The sequence below is a fragment of the Etheostoma spectabile genome, chromosome 21 (assembly GCF_008692095.1).
Source record: "Etheostoma spectabile isolate EspeVRDwgs_2016 chromosome 21, UIUC_Espe_1.0, whole genome shotgun sequence".
Lineage (NCBI taxonomy): Eukaryota > Metazoa > Chordata > Actinopteri > Perciformes > Percidae > Etheostoma > Etheostoma spectabile.
The window spans coordinates 108504-128335 of record NC_045753.1 but is presented as its reverse complement, the minus strand read 5'-3'; the positions used below and the strand labels follow the sequence as shown (position 1 = coordinate 128335).

The 19832-nt window shown below is 45.4% G+C and overlaps 2 protein-coding genes across 7 annotated transcripts in view; one reads left to right on the top strand and one right to left on the bottom strand.

Moving 5' to 3' along the window:
* The window catches only part of LOC116671099 (myocardin-like), a 123836-nt gene extending 116198 nt beyond the window's left edge, over nt 1-7638 (top strand). Inside the window, 10 exon segments of the mRNA XM_032502041.1 lie at nt 811-912; nt 1012-1322; nt 1689-1845; nt 1933-2290; nt 2293-2450; nt 2553-3056; nt 3437-3577; nt 3939-4067; nt 5062-5119; nt 5231-7638. Coding sequence (XP_032357932.1) covers nt 811-912; nt 1012-1322; nt 1689-1845; nt 1933-2290; nt 2293-2450; nt 2553-3056; nt 3437-3577; nt 3939-4067; nt 5062-5119; nt 5231-5832 — 2520 coding nt within the window. The 3' untranslated portion in view covers nt 5833-7638.
* LOC116671100 (dual specificity mitogen-activated protein kinase kinase 4) overlaps nt 1-19355 on the bottom strand; it is a 32151-nt gene extending 12796 nt beyond the window's left edge. For 2 of the 6 annotated variants that reach the window (XM_032502045.1, XM_032502044.1), the window contains exons 1-12: nt 19127-19343; nt 16210-16245; nt 14673-14775; nt 13738-13912; nt 13510-13629; nt 13306-13425; nt 13172-13223; nt 11878-12005; nt 11427-11504; nt 10843-10991; nt 10658-10703; nt 9442-9575 (exon numbers count right to left, since the gene is read on the bottom strand). In XM_032502045.1, coding sequence (XP_032357936.1) covers nt 9462-9575; nt 10658-10703; nt 10843-10991; nt 11427-11504; nt 11878-12005; nt 13172-13223; nt 13306-13425; nt 13510-13629; nt 13738-13912; nt 14673-14775; nt 16210-16245; nt 19127-19220 — 1215 coding nt within the window. In that variant the 5' untranslated portion in view covers nt 19221-19343 and the 3' untranslated portion in view covers nt 9442-9461. Of the gene's footprint in view, nt 1-7692; nt 9576-10657; nt 10704-10842; nt 10992-11426; nt 11505-11877; nt 12006-13171; nt 13224-13305; nt 13426-13509; nt 13630-13737; nt 13913-14672; nt 14776-16209; nt 16246-19126 lie in introns of those variants that run through there. The other 4 variants (XM_032502043.1, XM_032502046.1, XM_032502042.1 and 1 more) reach the window with 4 other exon arrangements.
* Nucleotides 19356-19832: the final 477 nt, after the last annotated feature.

Here is a 19832-nt window from a genome sequence, read left to right as displayed (position 1 = left end):
GTTGCCCCAGCTTTGCTTCTTCTGCCCATCTGCTGGTGGCAGAGTGAACTGCACCTCTACTCAGTCCACTCACTGTTGGACTTAGTTGAACTGGGCAGGTGTCGCATTCCTGTGTACCCGGCACAGCTGCTGTTACTTCCTTACCTTTCACTCATGATGACCTCATTCCAACGCTCACCATCAGCAACGGTCACTTAAGAAAAGCTCATGCCAGATTCTAGCTCTGACTCTGAAACTGAATCATAAGCTCTGAGTCAACAACTGGAAATTCCTGTTTTGGTCTTTTTGGAACCCTTTTTGGCATTTTTGGGTCTTATTATTCTAATTCTTCCATTTGGGTTACATACAGTCCCCACGCCTTCTCAGTTTAACTTTATAGCACTGACGGGTGGGGGAAGATGTATTCAGACTGAAATCATCGATCTAAAGCAACAATTTCACCAGGGTAAAGCACAACCACTACTACCTACTTGAATTCACTTTAATGACATAGTTCCACAGTGTTTAGTGTTGTTGATCAGTAAAACACACCCGTTTACCAAATGAAGCATGCATCCATTTTGTGTGCTAAAATGTTAGCATGCTGATGCCACACAGAGCTGCTAGCATGGCTACCGACTTTCCAATGAGCTAATCAAATGCAACTAAAGTAACTAAACTAAACCTGCCGTCACAGAACCGCCGCTAACATCTCCAAAAGGCTGCTGTGTCCACTCAGAAGTCCAGTACTCAAAGGTATTCAATTTACTGATTTAGATCTAGAAGCTAATCTGTTGACGTGGACACTGTGTTGTTGTGATCTGTGGACAGGGAGGTGTGACCCGAGAGCCCTCGGATCAAAGCCAGGATGAAGGCCTGTCTGGTGCCAACAGCCAGGCCACTCCCCCAATACCTGTTCCTGCTATTGTCAAGGTCAGCCACACTTAATGAATTGACTTTGTGATAAAGTGTCTCTCTTTGACTTACCTAGGGATGATCCTCATACTCTGTCACCCTCCATCCTCTCAATAGTCCAAGTCTTCAGACAAGAACCGACACAAGAAGCCCAAAGATGTGAAGCCAAAGGTGAAGAAGCTCAAGTACCACCAGTACATTCCTCCGGACCAAAAGGCAGAGAAGTCCCCTCCGCCCATGGACTCAGCCTATGCCCGCCTCCTGCAGCAACAGCAGCTCTTCCTGCAGCTGCAGATCCTCAGCCAGCAGAAACATGCTCACACACATCCACAGTCGCTGCAGTCGCAGCAGCACACACACACTGCCCAGGCCCAGCAGCGACAACCCTCTTTCAGCTACCAGCCTCACCCACCCAGCCAAACTCAGAAGTGAGTCCGATTGCAACTAATGCAACGTAGATCAACATTAGGCACAGTCATTTTTAGTTTATTACGAAGTATACCCATTGCCCTTAATTAATGCCTTACTAATATTTAAAGTGTGAACTTGGTGGCCTATTAGAAAATGAAAAACCTTCTGTTGTTAGTAAGTCATTAATATGTCATGAGTCTAATACACAATCAGCAAAATGTAAGAATCAGTAAGTTAGGACCTTCCAGTTTGAGGCTAGCTAAGCTATGAAGCATTAGTAACAAGACTCATTCACCATTAACAAAGCAATTTGTATAACGTATTTATAAAGTGTGCCTTATTAGAAAGTTTTGACTTTTCTGTGTCATGTGTCAACGTTGTAGAGGAGCCAGTGAGCAGCTGTCAGTTTGTAGCTCCAGCACTCCATCTGGCAGAGCCAACAGCAGCTCGCCCTCCCCAGTCAAGAACACGTATTCCAACCAAAGCAGCATCTCCCCGGACAAACCTGGGCCCCTGCCAGCTAATCTAGATGACCTAAAAGTAGGTGGCACAAAGTCAAGTGAAACTGGACCCTGTTCTGGAGAGACTGTACTTTAGATGTAAGCATGTCTTCTTCTGCTCTGTCAGGTCTCAGAGCTGCGGCAGCACCTGCGGATCCGCGGCATGCCCGTCTCCGGCACCAAGACGGCCCTCGTCGAGCGCCTCAGCCCCTTCAGGGACTCCAACTCCGGCTCTTCGCCCTCGGGCTCCTCTGACATCACCACAGTGATCTTCCCTGTCACCCCCACAGGATCCTTGTCCTCCTACCAGTCGCCGTCTTCCTCCAGCGCCCTGTCCCAGGGTGGCTACTTCCCTTACCCCAGCACCTCCTCCACCCCCCCCATTTCTCCGGCCTCCTCGGAGCTGTCCCTCAGCGGCTCTCTCCCCGACAGCTTCAGCGACGTGCCCATGTCCTCGCCAACGCAGTTTGCCCTGCAGCCATCTCCGGCCAGCTCAGCATGGAGGATGGCCCGGGCGGGGGAGGGCCCAGGGTGGGTGAGGGTGGAGGTATGGATGGCGTGGAAGCTGCAAAAGATAAAATGCTGGTGGAAAAGCAGAAGGTGATTGAGGAGCTGACATGGAAGCTGCACCAGGAGCAGAGACAGGTGAGTGGTTAGCAGCGATGGCAGAAATATGAAAATATCCCTGGGGGGAGGGGTGTAGTAGGAATGTTTTTATTCGAACACACATTTACTTCTGCTTGCTAGGTTGAGGAACTGAGGATGCAGCTGCACAAGAGGAAACGCTGCTATGGAGCAACACAGGACCCAGCCCCCCCCACATCACACCCCACCATGCTCCACCAGTCGCCCCCAGCCATGATGGGCCAGCACTTCTTTGGGGTGACTATCAAGCAGGAGCCAATGTCCTTGTCCTCCAGCTGCCCTCTGTCCTCTACCAAACAGCTGAAGAGCTCTCCTGGCATTTGCATGGAGTTAATGGGACATTGCAACAACCCCCTCTCCAACATGGGGGGCCCCGGTGGCCCTCAATGTATGGACAGATCCTCTGGCAGCCCCTCCACAATGTCTGCTTTCCTCAGTCCCCAGTGCTCCCCTCGAGACTCCCCCATTGGGAAGCCTTCTCTAAGCCCCCAGCCTTCATCTCCTAATAACCCCTACCTGCTGTCACCTCCACTGGGAAGAGACGGCTGCAGTCACCTCCACCACCACCTCCACCCCCCGGGCAACAACAGAGCACGCAACATGCAGGTATGATGTGCTGATCAACAGATGGATCATTCCCATATGTTCTGTTGGCAATATGAGTCATAGTGAGAGAAACAAAGTGTTTCTCACTATGACTCTAGAGTTGCTGCCTTGCGCAAGGGCATGTCACCGTGCCCAGGAGATTAACGGGCACCTCTTCAGCTACTAGTCCACAGTCCGTACTTGGTCCACACTGGGACTCTAACTGGCGACCATCCGGTCCCTACGGACTGAGCCGCTGGCAGCCCATTTGCTCGTCGTATTAGATAAATGAACATTTTGACCAGACTATGGTGCTAGAGGAAGGCGTGTCTGAAGTTACCTTTATGTCTATGATCTCTCGTGAATGAAGTTTTCTAACAGACGTGTTTCCATGACGACAGATGCAGCAGAAGAATGGCGGCCTGGCGGCAAACTGTTCTTATCCTGCTGAGCAGAGAGGCCTTCAGGGAGTCTTTCCCAACCCGACTGACTGTGGCCACAGCGGCTCAGCCAAGCCTGAGCACCACAACGTGCAACCAAAGGTAAGCATTGTGTCAACATGAGAGCATTCACAGTATTACTTCATCTGAACCACCTCACACTCACAGACCCATTTGTCTCTTTTCTATTCATGTGTGAGCTGTCTTTATGTAATTGTCTTTGTTATGAGGTGCATTGCCACTCTTGTCATATCTGTTTCCATCACATATTCCTTTACATATCGGGGGCTCTCCCTTTACCCAATGCCAACCCTTTTCCTAAAATGAAATGTGTAATGTGATGAGATTATTTGATCACAAGGGCCTAAATTTTAGTTATTTTTGGTTCAACACACTCACATTTGGTAAGCTTCCCGTTTCTAATGGGTGGGCTATTGTCACTTCTCACCTATGTCTCATATAGATGTCAGTAGCGCCCTCTCCTCGGCATGTTGGCCAAAAGTGCCAGGTCCCTCCCCCTGCCTTCAGTAGCTCAGATTCAGATGCATCAGACTTAGGACAGCCCCCATGCTATGAGGATGCAGTCAAGCAGGTAAACTGAAACTCATGCTAAAGTTCAGTAGATAATGGCTGGCCAGAGATTTATTTTACCTCGGTGTTGCTCTAATTCCACTTTGCCTCTTGTCACCTCCTTTTTGTCTCTTTCAGTCCATCTCCTGTGTTGTTCCTCATTTATTCATCCATTGTTCACTCAAGTTTTTCTTCGCCACTGTCGCACTGTTGCTTGCTCTGGAGGAAACTACTAGACCTGTTGGGTCCTTGTAAATTCTGGAGTGTGGTCTAGACCTCCTCTATCTGTAAAGTGTCTCGAGATAACTCTTGTTATGAATTGATACTATAAATAAAATTTAATTGAAATTGAACTCACTTTCCACCTTTTACAAGTCTGAAGCAGATGGCTTTTTGAGTTGTACAAACGTTTTTTGAAGGCAGTGAGTTAAAGCTGCTACAGCGGATACATCAGCGGCAGGACTGAAGGGTCATATAAGTGTGTCTCTATGACAACAGAGAGCACAAAGAGCCTTTTCATACTTTAAATGTCCTTAGTATCTATCTCTGTCACAATTAATTAAAAAAGGAAAGGAATCCTTGTCAAAAAGGAGTTTATTTAAAACCGAATGGCCAATGTATTCTTATTGGATTTAAAGAACTAAGGCTCCTAGCTTGATAGCTAATCTAGAAATGCTAGCATTTATCAGACAGAAAGTGGTCTAGTGATATCTGGGTATATGTTACTTCTGGTAGGTAGAAAGCTGCTTTTGGTTGAATCCGTATGGCTATTGAGATACAATGGATGGAAATGTAGTTGTCAAGGCTCTTTGGCCTTAAGCTGTTTTATATTGACCAATAAACTGATCTGTCTCCAAGAAAAGTTTGTCTCACCAAAACTCTATCCTGCAAGTCTTTGTAGACTGCTTACAGCTTGCATAGTTTTCATGTAGAATCCTTTAATATCACTGGATTACATTTTTCCTTGTTGAAACGTTCAATCGATTAAAAGAATCACTTTCTTATTACTGTTACAGCAACTGACCAGAAGTCAGCAGATGGACGAACTTCTGGATGTGCTCATAGAGAGTGGAGGTAAGGTGACATATAAAGTTAGCGTAGCTCGCGCTGCAGGATGGTGTGACATCCCACTGGTATGGTCCGGGACCTGCTGTGACCCTCCCTCCTCTCCTCTTTCTCTCCAAGAGATGCCAGCTAACGCCAGAGAAGAGAGGGAGAGGGCCTCTGTAACCAAAGTTGTGCCTCACATTACTGTGTCCCCAGGGTGTCCCAGCCTCCTAGCCCCCAGGTTCCACCGACACTACGAACACCTGTCCCCCGCCCAGTTCCCTTACGACCACTCGGCTAATCACATCACTGAGAGCCACCTGGAGAATCTGCTGGGAGGTCCGATTGGCCGGGGAGCGGAGGTGGCTCTTCTTAAAATGGCCAGTGAGGACGGGGGACAGGAAGAGGACGGGAACAGAGACGACGAGGGGTACCACCACCGCCACCCTCACCATCCCCAACAGGACAAACTTCTGACCAACAGAGATCTGATGGACACGCCTCTGTCACCCATCAGCACTAAGGGGTCTGGTGTGTCCGAGGTGCAGGGGATGGTCAGCATGGCGTTCAGCGAGACGCCGTGGGAGACCATGGAGTGGCTGGACCTGACGCCCCCCAGCTCAGCCACGGCCTTTAGTGTGGCTCTGCCCAGTGGGCCCAGCATCTTCAACACAGAGTTCCTGGATGTCACAGACATTAACTTGAACACTGCCATGGACCTTCACCTGGAGCACTGGTGAAAGCTCCAGCAAAGTGCTCGCCATCCGCCGTCAAACACAAGACACCAGCTGCAAGTAGCTGTATGGGCCGCTGCCATATGCCAAACAACTAGTGACTTCTACCCTGAACAGCTTCAGTCCAAGTGCTAGCATGTGCCTCTATTATAAGTGGGATGTGACATTAAGTAGACCATTCTTCATAGATTGATGGCTACAGAATTATATTTTGAGGTCCCTGTGTTGTCATCACAACCAGAATCTAACAACTGAGGGCTTTTTGATATTATCTGTGTCCTTTTTGGACAATGATGCGCACAACTGTCAAATAAATGGGACAGTGGACACACAAATTCTTCTCTAGGTAATGGTGACATGAGTACAGTGCTTTATACCAACACCTTATGCAACTATCAGTGTTACGCCCCCTAGACTTGAAGACACATTGGGACAATCGTTTTATATTTTCTGTGTTTGTTGTACTGGAAAAAAAAAAACAGAATTACAAGGTGAATTGGATTGCTTAGTACGGCCATTTTGTAAATATCCTAACTATCTGTACTGGCAGAGACGAGGACGTTGTGGTGACGCAAACCACAAATCAAGTGCATTATGTAATCAGTTCATCAGGTGATGGAGCTATCCCACTGTGCACGACGCTAACACACACGGCCACGTTTGCTTGAGTTAGGATATGTTGTCATTCCGCTTTCTTTTCACTATTTGGGTTATTTATCCACACACTGACATTTTGGAGAATCTTTGGCCTTATTGGTTTAATAGGCAGACAAACTGCCTTATTTGCAACAGCTTTGTATTACTATTTGTTCATACCAGTTCCCCCCGTCACATTGTATTATGAATTTGCTATTTCCTGGAAGATGATGACAGATATTAATATAGAACGTTCCAACATAAGTCAACATCACTTTTTCAGACAAATGTTAATAGAAAATGCAACTTCATCTCTATTTTTTACCCACTAAGTAGTTCTTTGTCCTTACAAATTTCACCCTTTCTATTTGCAGCCCACAGTTATTTATAGAGTTTTTATATTTATCCTGTATTTATACTGACATTCCTTTCTAATAGACTGGCGCTCTGTGATTTATCAGGTAAACTCCAGTGCTGCCATTTGGACCACGGACATTTCTTAGTAAATCGATTCTCTTAAAAATGTGATTCAAAGTAAGGAGCCACTTGGAAAAGCCATGATTTCTTAAATCACTTCTTTAAAGAAAGAACCTTATGGAGTGGACATTATTAGCACTTGTGAATATGAAAAAGTAATAAATTCAGATCTAAACTGTGATTACTGCATTTTGGCACAGAGGTAGCACACACACACACACACACACACACACTTACTTGGTTACACTGATGAGACGAGGTTCACACTCCCAACCCCGTAAAGCATATAGTTTTTTCATTATCCAGCTTCTCATCTATCGGCAAGAAAGCAAATAAATAGACTTCTCAAAATGTCAAACTTTTGCTTTAAGTGCCTTGGCCAATACATTTCTTCACTGTGTTCTGTTTAGACCAAGTATTGTTCCTGTTACTTATGAAGTGTTGCACTTGTTAATGGGTTCTATGTAGAGTACATGTAGGCTATGAATGCCCAACTCCAATATATGACAAAGCTGGTATTCTTCACCTTCTGTTGTAAGAATATGTACTGGCTTATAATATCGGGTTGGGCTCCTTTTGCAATCCTTTCACTCATCTGACAGAAGCTTCCATGGTGCTTGGCCGCGGACTTGCCTTACTATTGTACTGCTTGATCCTGTATATGACAGAAAGAAAAGCAATAAACTTATCACAGCCAAATCCTTTGGGTCGTTACTGTTTTATTCATGTCCAATTCACAAGAAGCACCCAATCCAAGTTTTAAACAGAAAATGTATTTGTAACCCTTCAATAAAGATACACTATAATATTCATTGCCATTAATATTTTATAATCTAATATGAACATTCTAGTAAATTGCAATTTATACAACATGTACCCTTGAGGTTGATATTCACAAGTGGTAAGGTAGCTTCCTGGAAATGAATCAGTTTCTTAGGGCTTTGCACCATTTCACATTACTGAGAGAAGAATGGCTTGCTGTTACGGTCTAATCCTCCAGAATAAGCCACGAGCATTCAACACATCCTGATGACGGTGGACACTTTCCAACATGGCTGACATCTGTAGAGGCCTAAGTCAAAGAATTTTAAATGAAAAGGGGAACTCCAGCACATTCTATACGTGTCGATGTACTGGTCATCGGGAGTACTATTCAGTATGGCTGGGCATTCTTTCAAACACTAGCCTTAAAGTGATACCGCTACCAACAGAGTACTTCACTCAGCTTTTTGTTTACATTTCATTTGATACCCATCCATTAGTTGCATCACACCACAGATTGTATCTGTAGCTGCTGTGGTAGTGGGCCATTCACGTTGCATCATATTAGAAATCGTGATTGGCTGTGAGCAAAACCAAACAAATAGTCTTTAAATTTTAGATCTGGGCCCAGCCCTACTAGTCAGCCTTGTATTTTGCTTTTTTAAATATGTCTCTTGCCAGACTCCAACTACAATACTAAAATATAATAAAGTCAAACAACAAAGGTGATCAACAACTCCAACAGACTCATAAATGTCAGTCAAAACTGATTTTGAGAAAGTCAACAGTTGACTTAAGCTGACTCTGTATACCTCTTTGCTTTTTATAGGCTGTGTTGCATGAAATGACCTTTACTTACATTATTAGTTACCAGATAAGGCTGGCAATATTCAGTGTTACATTAAAATATAAATATTGCCATCTTTACCTCTATATTCATTTATGACATTCCAAGTCTCTACAGCGCCCCAGTGTGGGAGGACCACCATCCATTCAGACAGTTTGGTTAAGTAGCTAACTGTGTGATGGAGGGAGTCTGAGTGGCAGCGTCGCCTGGTGAAGGAAGACAGGTGGGGGAGCGGCTGTTAGACTATGGCGATGCATCCCGAGTTTGGTATATGGTTTGGCATGGGACACATTCCATCATCAGTGCGAGCCAGAGAAACGTGGCGGGTCCCAGAGGAACATGCTGTGAGGGGGACAGATCCTCGTCCTCTCCTGGCAGGGGTGTGGTTGGTACAAAAGGACATTATGTCATTTAGCAGCATTTGTGGGTTGTCGACAGGAAACCATTGCCAGGATTTTATCCCATGTGGCCTATCTGTGGTCAGAGTGCTGTGGCGGGCTGCTGAGGAGCAGCTGGACTCATTGTGCACCACAAGATGTGATCAAGATCAGAGCCTGCCAGGGACAGCACATGGTCTATACACACACTCACACATTTATATCAGTGAAGAACTTCACATCAGGCAATGAAGCATGGAACCATGTGTACCTGATGTAGTGTCACTCGGTTTAAGAGACTGAGCTGAACATCTGAAAACAGACACACACAGACACACAGACAGACACACACAGACACACACACAGACACACACACACACACTCTTCCTGGCTGACGATATTTGACAATTGACTGAGGTTTGCTTAACAATATTCATGTCATTGCACCGGGCAACCTTTGTTCTTTGGAACGTGTGAATAAATAGCTGATGCTATGTAACCCTCACACTCTCGCACACGCACACAACCTAACTCCGTCAGTCCACGTACATAGGCGAGATGGGCGAGGCGGGCATCTGATCCAGGACACGACATACGTAACTGGCGACGTCCACAAAACGCTCTTCATACATCAGAATGAAGGGATGTTTCTGGAAGAGAGACACACTGAGCTTCAGGCTGACGGGATGGAAACTCCTCCTGAGATAAACACTGGTTTCGAGCATTATTTCAGAATATATTGACCCTTACTTCATTTTAAATGGCCAGTGATGTTGTGGGCTGATAAAGCAGCACTGGTCACTATAACTATGGTTAGGAGGCTGAAGGCTCCAGAAAACAACAAAGTGACAAAAGGGGAACTGCACTATGAGCAACCCATTGAACTAAAATATTATAAAATATTCAGTTAGGGCAGCTCTAACGGCCCAAACGTCTCATCAGTACAGGAACGCTCTTTATGGTGGCCTAAATCAAAAATCCATCGCACGTCTGCAGCTTGTGCAAAATGCCGCTGCTCGCTTTCTCACAAATACTTCTCGGAGTGCACACATCACTCCCGTTCTTTTTACTCTACACTGGCTTCCGGTGCGTTTTAGAATTGATTTTAAAATCGCATTGTTTGTTTTTAAAGCCCTAAATGGCCTTGCCCCAAAGTATTTGTCCGAGCTTTTAACTTTGGGTGGGCAAAATCGGTTGTTGCGGTCTTCCAATCTACGGACTCTAGAAGTCCCGAGGTCGAGGTACAAGCAGTGGGGCGATCGGGCTTTCGCTGTTGCTGGCCCAAAACTCTGGAACAAGCTCCCGCCAGACATTCGCACTATAACGGATGTTGTTCATTTTAAATCAAAACTTATTTATTTAGAATGGCTTTTAATACACAGTAGTGGTGTAACAACTCTTTTTCTGATGATTATAGGTTACTTAATCTGTCTGTTTTTTATGCTTTGTCTGTTTGTTTGTTTTGTTTGTTTGTATTTTCACGTGAATGTTGTGTTTGTTTTCTTGATGATGTAAAGCACTTTGGACACCTGCTGGTGCTGTAAAGTGCTATATAAATAAATGTTGATTGATTGATTGATTGAACAGATTTGTAACACTAACAAACACACACGTGTCATTCAAGTGTCCCTTTCTTTAACTGGTGACAATGTGTGAAGTAGAACACTGATCCACTTCCACATGGGCAGCAGACAGTAACACTCAGCACACATGTAAAAGCTAGAGAACTTACCAGAAGCTCCTTGTACTTTGGCCGTTTGGATTCATCCTTGGTAAGGCTGGACAGAAAGACAGAGACAAACAATGTCCATCAGCACGGGGGACACGTGTTCACTCTGCTCCACAATGAGTGTGTGTGTCTGTGTGTGTATGAGAGTATGTGTGTGTGTGTGTGTGTGTGTGTGTGCATACGCCTACCAAAGGTTGACACAGCTGATGAACATGGGGGAGAACTGGCGTTCCTCGGAGCTGGTGAGCTGCGGAGGCTCACCTTTCACCACTTGAGTCAGCTGATCAAACACGCTGTTCCACTTTGGGTACGGGAACCTTCCTGTGGCCAGCTCGTACTGCAACACACACACAGAGAGAGAGAGAAAGATGCGAGAGAAAGAGAGAGAGAGAGAGAGAGAGAGAGAGAGAGAGAAGGTCTTCATGCTAATCAGCGTACAGAAGAAGGAAGGAGCAGTTGTCTACAAGAGCAGACAGACCACAGTATCCCTCTCTTTGGCCATCCAAAGCTGATAAAGCCTGTTTACAACAAGCCTGTGTGTGTCCTAACCTGCCAAAATATGAAAACAAATAGTGGACCTGGAGCACCTATAGCCTCGCTCTCAGATGGTGTTTAGGAGTGGTTGGTTTTAATGAGCTTCCTCCATGTTAGGATAAAAGGTGCATGCAGACTTCACTGGACTCCGCATTGACCTCAACAACACCTGGTGTATTACAGTATCTCACACACACACACACACACACAGTGTAAAAGCTGAGCCCCCCTGTCTTACCAGAGTGATTCCCAGGCTCCAGACGTCAGAACGCACGTCATAGCCTTGTCTGGACGCACTGGGGTCAATCCTCTCAGGCTGAAAACACACCACACACACACACACACACACACACACACACCACACACACACCACAACACACACACACACACACAACACACACACCACCACACACACACACACACACACAACACACACATTACATCATTTAATCAGAACCACTGAGATGCTGCTGCTCCTGCCATGGGGCAGGTCAAAGGTCAGAGCCTCAGATCTGCTGAAGCTCAAGTGTTCATCAGACTGGGAGCATTCAGCAGTGTTGCAGTCGAGACCACCTAACACCAGTATCATGTCTATATCTGTCTACCTGGCCTGGTAATTTAAATGAAGCGGTAATACACCATGACGTGCACAAAGAGATGAATGGGTGTCATTCCCTTTCAGTCCTTACCGCCATGTAAGGCCGGCAGCCGGCGTCCCGGGTCTTAGCAATAGAGTCCACCAGCTGACCGCTGATGCCAAAGTCACACAGCTTGATGTTCCCCGCTCGGTCCATGAGAATGTTGGAAGGTTTGATGTCTGAAATGAAAGAAAGAGAAACAAACTGCATCCAAGGTTTGGAAAATCTTTTATATATGGACATTAAATACCAACTGTATATTAAAAGGTAGCTTAGAGAAAAGACCATCACATCAGGTTTTAATTCAACAACATGGCTCTAACTCAATGTTCCAATAAAATGACATAATGTTGACTGTTAACTATTCATAAGGACCACATGATGTCACAGGGCTGTTGGTAGGCTTTTGTATGCCCTGCTCCGCCTTGCTCCACCCTGCAACCCCCTGCTCCACCCTGCTATGCCTTGCTCCGCCCTCCAACCCCTGCTATGCCTTGCTCGCCCTCCAACCCCCTGCTATGCCTTGCTCCGCCCTCCAACCCCTGCTCCACCCTGCTATGCCTTGCTCCGCCCTCCAACCCCCTGCTATGCCTTGCTCCGCCCTCCAACCCCCTGCTATGCCTTGCTCTGCCCTGCAACCCCCTGCTCCACCCTGCTGTGCCCTGCAACCCCCTGCACTGCCCTGCAATGCCCTGCTCCACCCTGCAACCACATGCTATGCCCTGCAACCCCCTGCTCCGCCCTGCAACCCCATGCTCCACCCTGCTAGGCCCTGCAACCCCCTGCTCCACCCTGCTATGCCCTGCAACCCCCTGCTCCGCCCTGCAACCCCATGCTCCACCCTGCTAGGCCCTGCAACCCCCTGCTCCACCCTGTTATGCTCTGCAACCCCTTGCTCCACCCTGCAACCCCATGCTCCGCCCTGCCATGCCCTGCAACCCCGTGCTCTGCCCTGCAATGCCCTGCAATGCCCTGCTTAATATTGGGGGAGAATTGTTGGGTCTTTGTAAATTATAGAGTGTGGTCTGTAAAGGTTACTTAAAAAACTCCATTTATGATTTGATATAATAAATACAATTGAATTGTACTCTTGAAAGCCTTTAGGCTATCTCAGGTGTGTGGGAAGAAATTGGGAGAAACATAAATGTTGGAAAAAGTTAATTGGGGCAGATGCTTTGCAGATTTTATGGTACAGAATACAGTTTGGAGGTAATAAATATGGATCCCAACCAATATCGTTCTTTCTGTCTCATTTTGATTGTAGCGTATCTGTAGCCTAGCTCTATGCTGTGTGGGACACAACTATGGCGGCAGGCACGTCAGAAGTGACGTCTTTGGTACTTACCTCTATGAATTATTTTCAAGTTTTCTTTTAAGTGGTTCAGTGCTTTAACAGTCTGTTGGAGACACAATAAAACACATCACTTCTGTTTCCAATGTGATCAACATTTTTGAAGACAAAGTGAATCGCCTACTCACCGCTAATGTTATTTTGCCAAGTATTTCCTCCGGAATGACATCATCCAATGCACAATAGACATATTTGTAAAATTTGTCTAATGAGGTAGCCATGAGTTCCATACAGATCCAGCAGTCACCCTGAAACAAAGAGCCAGAAGATGAGGAGATGTGCACGGGATCATTCCCTGCCTATCAGCGAGCTGCTGCTGCATGACCTCCCACCTCTCTGAAGAGAGCGCCGTAGAACTGAACGATGTAGGGACAGTCACTGCTCCTCATGACCACGTCCAGATCCATCAGCAGCTGCTTCTGCTCCTTCTCATCCACAGTGGAGCGAATCCTCTGGGAGACACAGCACACACACAGATGGTCTTAGTGCAAGACGTCAATCGGCACTGAGGGAAATAGCACAGCTGTTGCTCTGGATGGGGGGGGGGGGTGTGTGTGTACCTTGACAGCCATGATCTGGCCCGTGGGTTTGTAGACCATCTTGTTGACGGAGCCATATGCTCCACGACCAATCTCCCCAAGGTCTCTCAGATCCTCCGCCGTGAAGTCACAATGCTGCCCCGAAGAGATCTTCAGCTTCCCCGACGACTCAATACTATGTGTCCGCAGACGCTCTCTGGGGGGGGGGGGGGGGGGCCACAAGTCAAGTCCATTTGATTTATGTAGACTCAGATTATGCTGCAGTTATCTGCGGACTCTTGTCATACGGAGCAGGTCTAGACCACACTCTATCATTTACAGAGATGCAACATTCTCCCATGAGCAGCAGGGGGAACCCGTCTCAGAGCACAGAGGGGGGATGAGGGAACGTACAGTTTCAAACAGGAAGAGGAAGGAGGAGGAAGAGAAAGAGCCCTGAGGGGAACATGATATGACAAATATTTTATCAGTAGCCCCAAGCTTTTGTGAACGTGAACCATTTAAAAGGTTCCAGGGAGTGGCGTTGGGCTGGACTCTGATGGGGGGGGGGGGGACTTTGGCAGGGAGCTAATTTAAACTGGTCCATGGGGGAAGCTGCTGTGGATCACAGCCTCCAACCACCCCAAAAACCATTTCAACCCGGCATCAGGCCACACATGTATAAGTCTGCAGCAGTGGATATTGCTGCCGATGATGCTCATGAATGGCGATGTACTATAGTAACAAACTACCTTTTCTTATATCAATCTTTTTTCTTCTCTATTTCCACTAACAAAGATATGTAATAGAAATATCTAATATCGTCCTGTTAACACACAGTTGTGCTGCTGCAATGGGAGCCAGCTGTAGCTGTTTAACTTTAGAATAATAACTTTCAGCGACGTGAGAAACCTAGGACCTGCTGCTGATCTATGATCTCACACAGCACTGACCCGTCAGATGCTGTCTCTACTCACATGTGAGGGTTCTGGAAAGAGGAAGGCGGTGGATGGAGCGGGAGCCTGGAGGCTGGTTTCACTGGAGGGTTGGCGAAATTCAGCTTCAGAGCTTTACGTTTACCTGGCAGGACAAAGAGAGAAATCCATCCATGCACAGCACACTGTGGGTTCAAAACTGACCTGAGAGAACAAGCCTTTACATGTGTGCAATAAGCAAAATTGACAAATTCATGCCACAGAACTTTCATATGACCCAGGACATAATTGGCTAAAAGCTCAGTGGGGGAATGGTGAGGAGAAAACTGCTGAGGATTTTGGGATCCAGTCTCTGACTTTTGGTTTATCTCTCTCTTCTCGAGATCAGACGAAGCACAAACTGCATTTCGAACACAAGCAAAGTGCCCAGATTAGGCCTGCAAGAGTCAGGGGAAATATGAATCACGATTGTTTTGCTTAGAATTGATATCACCAATCTCTGACACAATTTTTTTGACCATGACATAACAAAACTAATTGGCAGTACCAAACATAGATTTCTTTTGGCACCTAGAGCAGATGGTTCACCACAAGCCTGTAATCATAGAGGCTCCAATGAAGAGAAGGGAGAGCATTCCAACCTTTTATAAAGTCTAATTTTAAAACTCACAGAAGAAAGTAGTAGAGTTTGTGATGCAGTCGGCTCGTAAATTTAAATGAGAATAAAAAAAACTATTAACTTTTAATCTAAGTTATTTAAAAATTAAATCGTGAAGAGGGTGAATCAAAATCGTGATTTTATATCGATCGTGCAGGCCTAGGTCAGAGGTTCCCAACACTCAGATACTGCAGCAGTCCCTTTAGCTGTCTAGGATACTCATCATCATCCAAATGCTTTTTTTTTAATTCAAGTTATTGGCGTTGTTGTTACTGCAATACTGCAGGATACTGATGTTGGAACCCCCTGTCCAAAACCTCAGCAGTTCCCTCAAGAAGTCAAAGTTACCAAGGCTTCCACTGAGATCGATAGATAGATATTTATTGATCCCAAAAATGGGAACAATAGCACTTGATTTCAATTCAAGCCCAGTCAACAGTGTCTGTCACCTGTGAAGCTGCGTGCACATGATCCGCAGTAACACTGCGAGGTAGAGCCCAGAGCATGCAGCGCACCGATACCTCATTATTGCTTCTGAAGTGGGTTGAAAAGGTAAGCAGCAGCTTAGTTAAAGTTGAAATAATTTAAAGTTTGACATGCTTTCATTTTTGTTTTATTTCCTCTCCTTTGTTGAGTAAAGGATGATAAGCAAGTTAACATTAAACATTTTCTGATTCAAGTGTCAGAAAGTCATGATGACATTTTTTGATGGTCTTGAATCCTCTTCTGTAGTTTTTCTAACGGAAGCCGTCTCTCTGTCCTCCTTTATCCAATCAGGGTATGCCACTGATACAGAGCTGTCCAATAAGATGTGAGCAATACCAAGAAATCTTCTTGAAACAAAACAGACAGAGGAATCCCTTTGCCAAGAGATATCCTGATCAAACACATATAACCCGACAGTAAAAGAAGAGTGAATACCTGTTTCATTCTGACATCTCCAGCAGGTGGTGGTTTCTGTAAGGTTTAGATCAAACGTTTGACACTAGACAACTGCCACAGAGTAAGAAATACAAAGCATTTGTTGACCGCTGGAAACATGACTGCTTATTAGGACACATGTGCTAAAGGTCAAACAATCAATGGAAATGGTATCCGTTAACCAGCAGCTAACCTCAACACATGACATGATCCAATATGGGACACAGCCCAGGCTGACTGTTCTACGAGCCAGCCCAACACACACACACACACACACACACACCACACACACACACACACACACACACACACACACAGTATGTTGAGTAAAGCGGTTTACCACTATACTGCCTTTGACTGCATCACAGACGGTAAACACAATGGATGTTGCATCAGTGATGTCACATATTGGTTTGTTAAGTTTGTAATTTAAAGTGAAACCAAAGCTGAAGCTCCTTAAAGCTGCATTCTCTCTAACCTCCAGCAGGGGGAGAAATCTTAAAGCTGCATTCTCTCTAACCTCCAGCAGGGGGAGACTCCTTAAAGCTGCATTCTCTCTAACCTCCAGCAGGGGGAGACTCCTTAAAGCTGCATTCTCTCTAACCTCCAGCAGGGGGAGACTCCTTAAAGCTGCATTCTCTCTAACCTCCAGCAGGAGGAGACTCCTTAAAGCTGCATTCTCTCTAACCTCCAGCAGGAGGAGACTCCTTAAAGCTGCGTTCTCTCTAACCTCCAGCAGGGGGAGACTCCTTAAAGCTGCATTCTCTAATAATAACAATTAATAATGTGATGTAATATCAAATGTCTCCACTGAGAAAAGACAGACAGTTAAAGAAGTGGACCAACAGATCCCGTTGTTCTGGATGGAGACCAGTGAAGTCTATTAGAAGCTCTTTCCCGGTGATGCTGAGCGTTACTGCGCAGCCTCCAACTGAGCTTGAAGACGTAGATGTGACGTAGCAACCTGTCTAAAAGTTTTAAGTCTTCTGGTAGCTGTGCAAGAGAAATCTCAATCATTCCCAATCAGCAGAGACGGAGAGGTAGGAATATGTTAGGATATAACATAGGCACATGCTAGCATGTTAGTTAGCAGTGATTAGCCTGTGCCTATGGTAATGTTAACTAGCATGTTAGTTAGCAGTGATTAGCCTGTGCCTATGGTAATGTTAACTAGCAATTTAGTTAGGCACAGGCTAATCACTGCTAACTAACATGCTAGCATGTGCCTATGTTATCTCCTAACATATTCCTACCTCTCGGTCTCTGCTGATTGGTATGGCGAGCCATTTTAACATTTAAAAGCTAGACTGGATATGTGCTGCAGATATCTTTAATTCAGTTTTGCCTAGTCAAAAAGAACATTTCAGATATCCACAAAGACATTCTTCCTAGGACAAATTACATCACGTTTGCCATTCATTTGTATGTGGTTTATCATTCCAGATATCTACAATTCAGTTGCAGATATCCACTATGTGAATTACGGATATTCGCAACTGAGTTGTAGATATCTGTAATTCCAGTTTGAGATATCTACAATGTGATACTGACTAGTCATAACTCCAGTTCAAGATATTTTTAATTCAACTCAATTCAAGATATCTATATGGTCCTTTTCAGATATCTTAAATTAAGTTTTGACTAGGAGAAAAGACGTTGTAGATATCTGTAACTGGAGTTAGGGATAGTCGTAATTTAATAGTAGATATCTATTTTCAAGCTATAGATATCTTGAAATAAATTTTTATTAGAGATATTGATAGATATCTAGATATAGACGTTGATAGAGGCATTTAAAAAAAAATTAATAATAATAAAGGAGGAGGACCTTCGTCATGTCAGGCAACCGTAATAACCACATCACCAACGTTTAAAACATGACGACTATAATAACAACTCAATAATAATAATAACAATAATAACAACAACAACTATAATAACATACAACTCCATCAAACTGGAATCTGTCTATGGCAGCCTTCCGGCCTTGGTGGGAACTGGACCGTTAGCAGCCTGCTGCCAGTAATCTCGGTAGGGGTTCAGTGAACGTATCTCTACGCAGCCACACACGTGGGATTTCTGATTAGTGTCTAATGAGAATCATGTGAAACGGTGTGTCACCGCAGCAGATAAACTACTGACCTGCTAGCTGCTAGCTGCTAGCTGCTAGCAGCAGTGTAGCTTCAGGAGAGCACACAGAGCTGCTGCTAGCCAAACAAAGCTACAGCGTTAGCGGAAACCGACACGTGTAGCCTTCAAAATAAAGCGAATAGATTGAAACCCAGCTAACGACATTACACCGTTGTATTGCATTTAATGCAAGGTTTATAGCCTACCAAGTATTATTTGTATGACATGGATATTCATGGATGTCAACTATGACATGTAGTGTAATAATATAGTGACCGATTACTGACCAGTTTTTGTCAACAGCATTTAATAAAGAGAAATGATAAGTGGCCTACATGTTAGTCACTATTTAACCCTCTAAGTTACATTGTATGATAACAATAAAGCATCTGAAACGGACTTGATAACTTGATAGCACCAATCCAAAGTCTGAATATCACATGTGCATGAGCAGAACACAGCAAACATTGAACTTGTTCACATTTCACAGAAAGAGAGAGAAAAAGTATGATGGACAACAACGTTGATCGTCGTCTGAAACTTCCGACCGGAAGATTTTAATAATTCTGTCTCTCTTGACTTTATGGCTCTTTCTGCTTGTGGGAAGCGACTAGCTACCTGGTTCTACCCGGTCTATGGTCCTACCAGCTCCCTAGACCATCTCCCTAGTTCAGCTCCTTAAGACCAGCTCCCTAAGATCAGCTCGCTAGACCAGCTCCCTAGACCAGCTCCCTAGACCAGCTCCGGGGTGTTGTTGAGTGAATAGGTGCAGGCCGCCGTCCCCTACCTTGCATGCTGCTCTGGGTGTGCTGCTGCTGGTGGAAACTGTGCGACGTGGCTCCTAGGCTGGCGGAGCTGCTGTCGGGACCGGGAGTCGCCATTGTTGTGTGTGTGAGTGATTCCGGCAGCGGCGCCGCTCAGGCTGCAGCCAGGGTGAAAGTTGCCCCAGTCTGCCCCGTGTGTCTGCCCCGTGTGTCTGCCCCGTGTGTCTGCCCCGTGTGTCTGCCGAGTCCACAGAGTCCACACGGGACACTGCGCCACTTGAACGCAGCCGCTGCACCAGGGCCACGTCTGTGCCGCTGCTGCTTTCATGACTTGTCGGAAATTCAGATATCACGACGTTTGACATAATTCACTAATGTTTCAAAACACTGTGTACATATTCTATCTTCGTCTTTATCTCGCCTTATCCCCACGTCCTATCCTGTCTATAATGTAGCTCAGTTCCCCACAGCGAGCGTATGCTCCTTTCATCGACATTGTTGTCGTCTGTCCTCATCTTTTACAGTCTGTGCTCGTGATACTGATGTTTGAGTCGCACTAATATGTGAAGCGCTTCACATATTAGTCTTTCATATTTCATTTACATCGCACTGTTGACTTATTGTCCCCCCCCATTTTACACAGAAATATATCCCCTTCACTGTTTTTAATACTTTCAGTGAAGGAACTGACTGATTACATTCCACTGAAATTGTATTTTTAATATGATT